General features: G+C 46.9%; 1 protein-coding gene across 6 annotated transcripts in view; it reads right to left on the bottom strand.

The window, feature by feature from the left end:
* Positions 1-12,989, bottom strand: part of smarcc2 (SWI/SNF related BAF chromatin remodeling complex subunit C2) — a 305,878-nt gene that overhangs the window by 156,522 nt on the left and 136,367 nt on the right. For 5 of the 6 annotated variants that reach the window (XM_078208999.1, XM_078209004.1, XM_078209000.1 and 2 more), the window contains exons 20-23: positions 12,144-12,402; positions 10,356-10,517; positions 9,727-9,788; positions 9,031-9,157 (exon numbers count right to left, since the gene is read on the bottom strand). In XM_078208999.1, coding sequence (XP_078065125.1) covers positions 9,031-9,157; positions 9,727-9,788; positions 10,356-10,517; positions 12,144-12,402 — 610 coding nt within the window. The remainder of the gene's footprint in view (positions 1-9,030; positions 9,158-9,726; positions 9,789-10,355; positions 10,518-12,143; positions 12,403-12,989) is intronic. The other variant, XM_078209002.1, reaches the window with a different exon arrangement.

The following is a 12,989-nucleotide window of genomic DNA, read 5'->3' as shown; positions in this document are numbered from 1 at the left end:
GGGGCATGGACAGAGTGGATAGTCAGAAGCTTTTTCCCAGGGTGGAAGAGTCAATTACTGGGGGGCACAGGTTGAAGGTGCGAGGGGCAAGTTTTAAAAGAGATGTATGAGGCAGATTTTTTACAGAGTGGTGGGTGCCTGGAACTCACTGCCGGGGGAGGGAGTGGAAGCGGATACGATAGTGACTTTTAAGGGGCATCTTGACACGTACATGAATGAGATGGGAATAGAGGGATCTGGTCCCCGGAAGGGTCGGGGGTTTTAGTTAAGTCGGGCGGCATGGTCAGTGCAGGATTGGAGGGCCGAAGGGCCTCTTCCTGTGCTGTAATTTTGTTTGTATCCCCCCCCCCCGCCCAGTGTAAACACCCCAAACACTGTCCCCATCAAACACTCCCAGGACAGGTACAGCACGGGGTTAGATACAGAGTAAAGCTCCCTCTACACTGTCCCCATCAAACACTCCCAGGACAGGTACAGCACGGGGTTAGATACAGAGTAAAGTTCCCTCTACACTGTCCCCATCAAACACTCCCAGGACAGGTACAGCACGGGGTTAGATACAGAGTAAAGCTCCCTCTACACTGTCCACATCAAACACTCCCAGGACAGGTACAGCACGGGGTTAGATACAGAGTAAAGCTCCCTCTACACTGTCTCCCATCAAACACTCCCAGGACAGGTACAGCACGGGGTTAGATACAGAGTAAAGCTCCCTCTACACTGTCCCCATCAAACACTCCCAGGACAGGTACAGCACGGGGTTAGATACAGAGTAAAGCTCCCTCTGCACTGTCCCCCCATCAAACACTCCCAGGACAGGTACAGCACGGGGTTAGATACAGAGTAAAGCTCCCTCTACACTGTCCCCATCAAACACTCCCAGGACAGGTACAGCACGGGGTTAGATACAGAGTAAAGTTCCCTCTACACTGTCCCCATCAAACACTCCCAGGACAGGTACAGCACGGGGTTAGATACAGAGTAAAGCTCCCTCTACACTGTCCACATCAAACACTCCCAGGACAGGTACAGCACGGGGTTAGATACAGAGTAAAGCTCCCTCTACACTGTCTCCCATCAAACACTCCCAGGACAGGTACAGCACGGGGTTAGATACAGAGTAAAGCTCCCTCTACACTGTCCCCATCAAACACTCCCAGGACAGGTACAGCACGGGGTTAGATACAGAGTAAAGCTCCCTCTGCACTGTCCCCCCATCAAACACTCCCAGGACAGGTACAGCACGGGGTTAGATACAGAGTAAAGCTCCCTCTACACTGTCCCCATCAAACACTCCCAGGACAGGGACAGCACGGGGTTAGATACAGAGTAAAGCTCCCTCTGCACTGTCCCCATCAAACACTCCCAGGACAGGTACAGCACGGGGTTAGATACAGAGTAAAGCTCCCTCTACACTGTCCCCCATCAAACACTCCCAGGACAGTTACAGCACGGGGTTAGATACAGAGTAAAGCTCCCTCTACACTGTCCCCCATCAAACACTCCCAGGACAGGTACAGCACGGGGTTAGATACAGAGTAAAGCTCCCTCTGCACTGTCCCCATCAAACACTCCCAGGACAGGTACAGCACGGGGTTAGATACAGAGTAAAGCTCCCTCTACACTGTGCACATCAAACACTCCCAGGACAGGGACAGCACGGGGTTAGATACAGAGTAAAGCTCCCTCTGCACTGTCCCCATCAAACACTCCCAGGACAGGTACAGCACGGGGTTAGATACAGAGTAAAGCTCCCTCTACACTGACCCCATCAAACACTCCCAGGACAGGTACAGCACGGGGTTAGATACAGAGCAAAGCTCCGTCTATACTGACCCATCAAACATTCCCACCCAGGACAGGAACAGCACGGGGTTAGATACAGAGTAAAGCTCCTTCAACACTGTCCCCATCAAACACTCCCAGGACAGGTACAGCACGGGGTCAGATACAGAGTAAAGCTCCCTCGACACTGTCCCCCATCAAACACTCCCAGGACAGGGAGAGCACGGGGTGAGATACAGAGTAAAGCTCCCTCTACACTGCCCCCCATCAAACACTCCCAGGACAGGTACAGCACGGGGTTAGATACAGAGTAAAGCTCCCTCTACACTGTCCCCATCAAACACTCCCAGGACAGGTACAGCATGGGGTTAGATACAGAGTAAAGCTCCCTCTACACTGTCCCCATCAAACACTCCCAGGACAGGGACAGCACGGGGTTAGATACAGAGTAAAGCTCCCTCTGCACTGTCCCCATCAAACACTCCCAGGACAGGTACAGCACGGGGTCAGATACAGAGTAAAGCTCCCTCTACACTGTCCCCCATCAAACACTCCAAGGACAGGGACAGCAGGGGGTTAGATACAGAGCAAAGCTCCCTCTACTCTGTCCCCATCAAACACTCCCAGGACAGGTACAGCACGGGGTTAGATCCAGAGTAAAGCTCCCTCTGCACTGTCCCCATCAAACACTCCCAGGACAGGTACAGCACGGGGTCAGATACAGAGTAAAGCTCCCTCGACACTGTCCCCCATCAAACACTCCCAGGACAGGTACAGCACGTGGTCAGATACAGAGTAAAGCTCCCTCTACACTGTCCCCATCAAACACTCCCAGGACAGATACAGCACGGGGTTAGATACAGAGTAAAGCTCCCTCTACACTGTCCCCATTAAACACTCCCAGGACAGGGACAGCACGGGGTTAGATACAGGGTAAATCACCCTCTACACCGTCCCTATCATACACTCCCAGGACAAATACAGCACGGGGTTAGATACAGAGTAAAGCTCCCTCAACATGAGAATATAGGGGGCATGGTTAGTAAGTTTGCAGATGACACTAAGATTGGTGGCATAGTGGACAGTGAAGAAAGTTATCTCGAATTGCAGCAGGATCTTGATCAATTGGGCCAGTAGGCTGACGAATGGCAGATGGAGTTTAATTTGGACAAATGCGAGGTGATGCATTTTGGTAGATTGAATCAGGGCAGGACTTACTCAGTTAATGGTAGGGCGTTGGGGAGAGTTACAGAACAAAGAGATCTCGGGGTACCTGTTCATAGCTCCTTGAAAGTGGAGTCACAGGTGGACAGAATGGTGAAGAAGGCATTCGGCATGCTTGGTTTCATCGGTCAGAACATTGAATACAGGAGTTGAGACGTCTTGTTGAAGTTGTACATGACATTGGTAAGGCCACACTTGGAAGACTGTGTTCAGTTCTGGTCACCCTATTCTAGAAAGGATATTATTAAACTAGAAAGAGTGCATAAAAGATTTACTAGGATGCTACCAGGACTTGTTGGATTGAGTTATAAGGAGAGGCTGGATAGACTGGGACTTTTTTCTCTGGAGTGTAGGAGGCTGAGGGGTGACCTTATCGAGGTCTATAAAATAATGAGGGGCATAGATCAGATAGATAGTCAATAACTTTTTCCAAAGGTCGGGGAGCGTAAAACTAGAGGGCATAGGTTTAAGGTGACAAGGGAGAGATACAGAAGTGTCCAGAGGGGCAGTTTTTTCACACAGAGGGTGGTGAGTGTCTGGAACAAGCTGCCAGAGTTAGTAGTAGAGGCGGGTACAATTGAGATAGTTCCATGGTATAGAGGGATATGGGCCAAATGCGGGCAATTGGAATTAGCTTAGGGGTTTTAATAAAAAAGGGCGGCATGGACAAGTTGGGCCGAAGAGCCTGTTTCCATGTTGTAAACCTCTATGACTCTATAACTTATTGAAGTAAGAGACTTTAATTTCCCAAACATAGATTGGAATATCCCTCAGGTAAGGGGATTGGATGGGGAGGAGTTTGTTAGGTGTGTTCAGGAGGGTTTCCTGACACAGCATGTGGACAAGCCGACAAGAGGAGAGGCTGTACTTGATCTGACACTGACCAATGAACCTGGAGAGGTGTCAGATCTCTCAGTGGGAGAGCATCTTGGGGATAGCGATCATAACTCTATCTCCTTTATGCTTGCATTGGAAAAAGAGAGGATCAGGCAAGCTCGGAAAGCGTTTATATGGAGTAAGGGGAAATATGAAGACATAAGGCAGCAAATTAGAGGAGTAAATTGGAAGGAGGTATTCTCAGGGAAATGTACTGAAGAGAGGTGGCAGTTTTTCAAGGAATGTCTATCTAGAGTTCTACAGGACAACGTTCCGAGCAGACAGGGAGGAGTTGGTAGGTTAAAGGAACCGTGGTGCACGAAAGCTGTGCGGGACCTAGTCGAGAAGAAAAGGAAAGCGTACAAAAGGTTCAGAGAACTTGGCGAAGATTGGGATCGAGATGAGTATGCGGCTTGTAGGAAGGGACTAAAGAAGGAAATAAGGAGAGCCAGAAGGGGTCACGAGAAGGCCTTGGCAAGTAGAATTAAGGTGTTCTATAAATATGTGAAGAGTAAAAGGATGAGACGTGAAGGAATAGGGCCTATAAAAGGTGAAGGCGGGAAAATCTGTACGGAACCAGTAGAAATGGCAGAGGTGCTGAATGAGTATTTTGCCTCGGTTTTCACAGAGGAGAAGGGCCTGGGTGGATATACTGTGGGCTTGCGGTGGACTGAAAAGATTGAGTATGTGGACTTTAACAAATAGGTTGTGCTGGAATCTTTGAATGGCATCAAGATAGATAAGTCACCAGGTCCGGATGGGATGTAGCCCAGGTTTCTGTGGGAGACGAGGGAAGAGATTGCAGAGCCTCTGGCGATGATCTTTGCGTCGTCGATGGAGACGGGAGAGGTGCCGGAGGATTGCGGATGTGGTTTCTATTTTCAAGAAGGGGAATAGGGATAGTACAGGAAATTACCAACCGGTGAGTCGAACCTCAGTGGTTGATAAGCTGATGGAGAAGATCCTGAGGGATAAGATTTATGAGCATTGAGAGAGGTTTAGTATGCTCAAGAATACTCAGCATGGCTTTGTCAAAGGTAGATCGTGCCTTACGAGCCAGGTGGAGTTATTCGAAAATGTGACTAAACACATTGACGAAGGGAAAGCAGTAGATGTGGTTTATATGGATTTTAGCAAGGCGTTCGATAAGGTCCCCCATGCAAGGCTTCTAGAAAAAGTGAGAGGGCATGGGATCCAAGATGCTGCTGCCCTGTGGATCCAGAACTGGCTTGCCCAAAGGAGGCAGAGAGTGTGTATAGATGGGTCTTTTTCTAAATGGAGGTCGGTCACCAGTGGTGTGCCCCAGGGATCTGTTCTGGGACCCTTGCTGTTTGTCATTTTCATAAATGACCTTGATGAGGAAGTGGAGGGATGGGTTGGTAAGTTTGTCGACGACATGAAGGTTGGTGGGGTTGTGGATAGTCTGGAGGGATGTCAGAAGTTACAGAGGGACATAGATAGGATGCAAGACTGGGCGGAGAAGTGGCAGATGGACTTCAACCCAGATAAATGCGTAGTGGTCCATTTTGGCAGGTCAAATGGGATGAAGGAATACAATATAAAGGGAAAGACTCTTAGTACTGTAGAGGATCAGAAGGACTTTGGGGTCCGGGTCCATAGGACTCTAAAATCGGCCCCGCAGGTGGAGGAGGTGGTTAAGAAGGCGTATGGTGTGCTGGCCTTTATCAATCGAGGGATTGAGTTTAGGAGTCCGGGGATAATGATGCAGCTATATAAGACCCTCATCAGACCCCACTTGGAGTACTGTGCTCAGTTCTGGTCGCCTCATTACAGGAAGGGTGTGGAAAAGATTGAAAGGGTGCAGAGGAGATTTACAAGGATGTTGCCTGGATTGAGTGGCATGCCTTATGAGGATAGGCTGAGGGAGCTCGGTCTTTTCTCCTTGGAGAGACGTAGAATGAGAAGAGACCTAATCGAGGTATATAAGATGTTGAGAGGCATAGATCGGGTGGACTCTCGGAGGCTTTTTCCCAGGGTGGAAATGGCTGCTATGAGAGGAACAGGTTTAAGGTGCTGGGGGGTAGGTACAGGGGAAATGTTCGGGGGAAGTTTTTCACACAGAGGGTGGTGGGCGAGTGGAATCGGCTGCCGTCAGTGGTGGTGGAGGCAAACTCAATAGGGTCTTTTAAGAGACTCCTGGATGAGTAAATGGAGCTTAATAGGATGGAGGGTTATAGGTAGGCCTAGAAGGTAGGGATGTGTTCGGCACAACTTGTGGGGCCGAAGGGCCTGTTTTGTGCTGTAGCTTTCTATGTTTCTATGTTCCAAAACAAAGGAATAAAGAGTTTCTCTTCATGCTGAGGCAGAAGCAGTTGGCTTTCTGCCAATTATAGTGACATCGAAGTGAATGATTCTCAGCGTTTAGCAAGTCTTGAAAGAGATTCATGGCTCACAATGACTCAGCAAAACCCAAAGCAGTTCATTCAGTGACTACAAATCAACAAAAACTTGTTTCCTTGATGAACATAAGAAGTAGTATCCTCCACTATTAATTTTACTGTGAACAAACAGATTACAAATTTAAACGCATTAGAAAGTTTTTAAAGAAAAAGGGAAAGCATCTTATTTTTGTAAAATAAAATGTTATCCCAAAAGGAAAAGACAATCTGGGGTGGCATGGTGTCACAGTGGTTAACACTGCTGCTTCACAGCTCCAAATACCTGGTTCGATTCCCAGCTTGGGTCACTGTCTGTGTGGAGTTTGCACGTTCTCCCCGTGTCTGCGTGGGTTTCCTCCGGGTGCTCCGGTTTCCTCCCACAGTCCAAAGATATGCGGGTTAGGTTGATTGGCCATGCTAAATTGCCCCTTAGTGTCCCAGGATGCATAGGTTAGAGGGATTAGCAGGACAAATATGTGGGGTTACGGAGATAGGGCTGGGTGGGATTATTGTCGGTGCAGACTCGATGGGCCGAATGGCCTCCTTCTGCACTGTAGGAATTCTATGATTCAACACTGTCCCCATCAAACACTCCCAGGACAGGTACAGCACGGGGTTAGATACAGAGTAAAGCTCCCTCTACACTGTCCCCATCAAACACTCCCAGGACAGGTACAGCACGGGGTTAGATACAGAGTAAAGCTCCCTCTACACTGTCCCCATCAAACACTCCCAGGACAGGTACAGCACGGGGTTAGATACAGAGTAAAGCTTCCTCTACACTGTCCCCCATCAAACACTCACAGGACAGGTACAGCACGGGGTTAGATACAGAGTAAAGCTTCCTCTACACTGTCCCCCATCAAACACTCACAGGACAGGTACAGCACGGGGTTAGATACAGAGTAAAGCTTCCTCTACACTGTCCCCATCAAACACACCCAGGACAGGTACAGCACGGGGTTAGATACAGAGTAAAGCTCCCTCGACACTGACCCCATCAAACACTCCCAGGACAGGTACAGCACGGGGTTAGATACAGAGTAAAGCTCCCTCTACACTGTCCCCACCAAACATTCCCAGGACAGGGACAGCACGGGGTCAGATACAGAGTAAAGCTCCCTCTACACTGTCCCCATCAAACACTCCCAGGACAGGTACAGCACGGGGTCAGATACAGAGTAAAGCTCCCTCTGCACTGTCACCATCAAACACTCCCACCCAGGACAGGTACAGCACGGGGTTAGATACAGAGTAAAGCTCCCTCTACACTGTCCCCCATCAAACACTCCCAGGACAGGTACAGCACGGGGTCAGAGAGAGTAAAGCCTCTTGCATATTCTCTCAACCACTTAACTCCAGTCCCAGAAGGAAATGCCTCCTGACCAAGGTTAACTTGCATAAGATCCGACACCACTTTTCTCTTTGAAACATTTACAATTATTTAGTCCTTGGAGATTGAAGAAATGCACAGCTGGACCTGGGAGCAGCAGGTTTCGCCTCGTTGCATTGGAGTTGTGAGAGACCCGTTTACAATTTACCATGCCGTGGTTGGGCTGAGGGGAGACACCCAGGAAAGACAGGCTTCATTTATATCGCATCTTTCACGACCTCAGGACCAACTTAAACTGCTTCAAAGCCAATTTAAAGTACATTTAAATTGCAGTCACTGTTGTAATTTAGGGCAATGTAGCAATCTATATGTACACAGCAAAAATCCAGGAACAGCAATGAGGACAGCACGGTGGCACAGTGGTGAGCACTGCTGTCTCACAGCACCAGGGACCCGGGTTCGATTTCGGCCTTGGGTGACTGCGTGGAGTCTGCACATTCTCCCTGTGTCTGTGTGGGTTTCCTCCGGGTGCTCCGGTTTCCTCCCACGCTCCAAAGATGTGTAGGTTAGGTGGATTGGTCATGCTAAATTGCCCCTTTGTATCCAAAGATGTGCAGGTTAGGTGGATTGGCCATGATAAATTGCCCCTTAGTATCCAAAGATGTGCAGGTTAGGTGGATTGGCCATGCTAAATTGCCCCTTAGTGTCCAAAGATGTGCAGGTTAGGTGGATTGGCCATGCTAAATTGCCCCTTAGTGTCCAAAGATGTGCAGGTTAGGTGGATTGGCCATGCTAAATTGCCCCGTAGTGTCCAAAGATGTGCAGGTTAGGTGGATTGGCACATGCTAAATTGCCCCTTAGTGTCCAAAGATGTGTAGGTTAGGTGGATTGGCCATGCTAAATATGTTGGATTACAGGGATAGAGAAGGGGCAAGATTCTCTTTCAGAGAGTCAGTGTAGACTCAATGGGCTGAATGGCCTTCTTCTGCACTGTCAGGATTCTGAATCACAAGACATTTTTACAAGGTGATTTTGGTTAAAGGATAAATGTTGGCCACCTCACTGGGAGAATTTCCTGCTCTTTGAATCAGGGTTTTTGCTTCCACCTGGGTGGGGAGACAGTGCCTCAGTTTAATCTTTTACCTGAAAGACTTCAGCACTGCACCTAAGATGATGTGCTCAAATCCTGGACTGGGGATTCGTCACAACTGTCTAATTCAGAGCCAAGTTTCTAACTCTGAGCCGAGGTGGATGTCAGGTGAATGAGAAACGCCAACTCACAGTGTTATTATATACCGCATGGCTCAGCTGGCAGTTAAATGATACAAAGGAACCCAGAATGTAAAGGTTGTGTACATTCAAGTTCTGCCCTCCCTAAAGAGCCAGGTAAATTCGATGACCTGTTGAACCTACCGACTTCTACTTCAGCCTTTTCATTTTCTTTCTCTGGTTCGCATTCTTTTGTTTTCTCTTCATCCTTTTTGGAAGAATCGGGCTGTTTCTCTTTATTTTCCTCTTCCACTGTAACTTCCTTGTTCTCCTAGGAACAATGCAGCAATATGAAAAACAAACACTGGAACAAGTGGCAGTAAAATAGAGAAAAAGATCATCCATTTGTGTGTGCGCGTGTGGTCCAGAGGGGGTCCAGGAACAATGACGGAGTGTTGTTACAATTTCTTAAAATCTGAGTTCAGGGTGGATTATGGAGCAAGAAACACAATTCAACTGCCATCTCATTCCAACAACAGTAAAATCACTTTGTTTTTCTGGGAGGCCAGGACGAGATTGAAGGTAGTGTCTCATTTTTTTGGATCGCATTTGTTACTGTTCCCCATCTTCTCCACTCTTTTCCGGGGTGCTCCTTGTCTCGCCTATTCCATGAGACAGAGTATTTGCCTGCGGGGTATTACAGACAAGCCTCCTGCCTCTACCTGATGTCTATGCACACTTGTCCTTGGAGAGAGGCTTTGAGTGAGAGCTCTGGTTGATTTCCCACGCCTCCAACTGGGAAAGCAAGGTCAGGGGGCAGGAGGAGGAGGTCGAGGATGGGGGAGGGAGTGAAAACCGAGCAGTGAGAAAGAGCAGAACAGCATCCAACAGCAACTTTACCTTGGTTTCTTTTTTCTCCTCAGCTGGTTGGGTATCTGACTTCATTTCTTCACTGCCCTCCTCTGCCAAACAGGAAGGAAACCAACATCACTTCACATCTCCACAGTCAGTCGACATCACAATATTACCTGCTTAAGGTTTCTCAAAACCGCTTCAGCTTTTTATTGCAAAAATCAGTGCAATGTAAACATTTACCTTAATTGTTCTGAACTCTGTCAAGCTTCCAGTGGGACAGGGAGGCAAATCTTAGTTAATTGAAATATTTCATACCAATTATAAATGCCAATGGATGTCTCTCACATCCCATAGTGTGGAAAATGAGGAAGTAACTCAAGAGAGTAACAGCTCTTTGCATTCTGCATGTGAATTGTCCACTCTCAATTCGATAAACCTATCTATCGAAATGACCAACTCTTAACTGCTTCTTTGTAATTCTGGACACTGTGTGCTTGGCACATAGGAACATTTGGATTGAAATCTGTAAAACAACCCCCGATGGGACTTTTTCTCTGGTGAATGAAAGGGGCTGAAAGATATGCCAAGACTACTTGGGTTCCAAAGCTAAGAGGCACACTGCGAAAGGTCCACTCCTTTCGGATCCCCTGGCTCAACACAACACATGTACTCACCCAACCGTTCTGGCTCATCCGGGGTAGTTCCTGCAATTCCACTACTCTCCAGGCCATATGTCGGATCTGCCTTCCCAGTGACTTTAGCAGCATCTTCTACTTTCTTCACATGAGCTTCTACCAGAGCCGAGGGGACCTCCTCCTTCATCTTCGAAAACTCCTCTGCAAAGTAAGCCCCAGCTAATAATTAAACAAGTTTAAGAGACAATGTTCCGTATACCTCCAGAGCTGAACTACTTCTTCTCTAATTGGCCTATACAGAACCATGAAACACATACTGAATGCGCCTGTCAAATAAAAGGAATTTTAGAAACGTATAATCCTATTAAAAAGAAACAAATCTTTTACTTGCCCCAAAATTCAAGAAATGTACAGCAAAATTCTACATCTTTATGCAGTCCAGGACAATAAATATGCTTTTGTCCTTTTGCTTGAGTTTTTCTTACCCCAAAATGACCTTCCACTGGAACCTTATGCGCTACCCACAATACCTCCGTTCTATAACCCACCGGTAATACAACTTGATGAATTTCTGCCTGTTTTTCATCTGCCTGAATATGTAAAAGTCTCCACTTCCTCATTAAGACATCCTTTTTAATGTAATAACACATTGGTATACTATCAGATTCTCCTGTGTATGCTTTCTGATACAGCTGCTTTATCTCTACATCTTTCTTGTAATTCTGCCAACTTTCCTGAATTATAGATATTCGCTTCATCCTCCACCTGTTCTTGTCCTTTATTAACCATCTAATCAAAGATTGTTTCTGATAACTGAACCTCAGTCTCCTTATCTTTACTCCTTGACTCCTCCTCCTCCTGTCTCAACCTGTGGCTTTGTGACCTTGTTCCTGATCCCGAACAGGAAGAATCCCAGGATATGCTTCCAGCAACACCTCAGATTTTCCACTCGCTTTTCAACCACAATATGTATCACTCCCACCTGTTCTCCAGCTAGATCGTTACCCAGGATAAACTCTATCCCTGAAAAAGGTCATTTTTCTCTTACGCCTGCCACCACTTCACCACTTTTCACCAGACTCTCCAATCTTACCGAACATAATGGAACACTGCTTTTTTCATCATGAATTTCACATATTACCATCTCTTCTGGCAATACTCCTTCTAAACTACATAACTCATCTCTCACCATTAAAGACTGACTTGGTCCTGTATCGCTTAAGGTCTTAACTTCTTTACCGACTCCTCCTGGTACATGAGTAAACCGTACCCACATAAATAAATTCTCTAAAGAGATCTAACACTTGCTTATCAACCAACCCCTGACCAAGCTGTACATTCTTTTGCACCTCTTTCGCTTCAACCATGGTTTCCTTTATCACTTTAACAAACCCACTGGCTTATCCTGTCTCACCATGTCTGTCTTCCCAGTGCTTTTCTTAAGCCACCAACACTGCGACTCGGTGTGTCCAACTTTACTACAATGACAACATCTAAGGTTTATCTCTCTTCCACTCTGATATGTTTCCTTTTTAACCTGAGGTAAACTATCTTTACTATCTCCAATGAGATCTCCTTTGCCTTTACCGCCTGAGCATTTCTCTTTTCTAGGTTTTCCTAGAAAAATCAATATCTAAACCAGAGTTGAATTTTAAACATACCCCTTACAAGAAACATGACATAAATATATTTCTTAAAGGCACAGTATCATCACAATATTCTAATCAGGATAGTCTCACCTATAATACATATGACTCTCCTGTGTTTGACAGTCAATGTAACCTGGCTTTAAATGCAAAGCTAAAGTTGGATTTGAAATCATCTTACCTAATGCAGATTTTGCAGCTGCTGATGCCACCCGTGGGTCAACAACTGATGCCAGGAATGCCACAGTGCTCATGACTGGATTTCCAGACTGGCTGAATGGAATTGGCTGATAAGCTAATGGGCCGAGTGAGGCTTCGGAATCTTCAAGGTATGGATCTTCTATCGGCAAGCGCAAGAAATGCAAGATACATTCATCCTGTGTGCGACTGCCTACATGTTCTGAGACTTTATTCCAATCATCCTTGTACATCTCTAGCGCCTGTGGGAATCAAAAGAAAAGTGGAAATGAATCAAAAGGATGTTCAACAGGACAAGTATTAGAGCCACTAGTGCTTCATTTTTCAGACATCTGGTCTGTATCGCGGAATGAATGCTGGATTGCTGGAATGGTTGCTGTAGCTCAGCTTTCAGCCAGGCAGAACCATGTTTACATTGCTTGGCTCCTTCTGGCTGGAACCCGAATTGCCCCGTCAGTAAACAGTTCTGAAAATGCCTGGAACCACAAATTTGGCAGCTTGGTGCCCACTGGTCGAAATTTAAATGCTTCGAGAGGCAGAGGCAGAGGAGAGTCAAAACCCAAAATTGAGACACCCTCCTTCAGGGGTTTGTGTTCCACAGTTAGGTCAAACCCAGACCCGGATTCTGGGAGACTGTGGACCTGTCCCTTGTGCTGGCAAAGAATGAAGACACCAAGGGGCTTGAGGAAGATGCATCAGGTGATTCACTAGAAGTGGCAGGACAAGAGGAAGAAAGATTAGAGTAGGATGATGCACCATGATGTATATTTGCTTTCTGGACAATATAAATGTTGGACTGGAGTGAATGCACACACTTGCAACATCCTTT

The sequence above is a fragment of the Mustelus asterias genome (assembly GCF_964213995.1).
Source record: "Mustelus asterias chromosome X unlocalized genomic scaffold, sMusAst1.hap1.1 SUPER_X_unloc_5, whole genome shotgun sequence".
NCBI classification, from domain to species: domain Eukaryota; kingdom Metazoa; phylum Chordata; class Chondrichthyes; order Carcharhiniformes; family Triakidae; genus Mustelus; species Mustelus asterias.
This window is presented reverse-complemented; position numbering and strand designations above follow the sequence as displayed.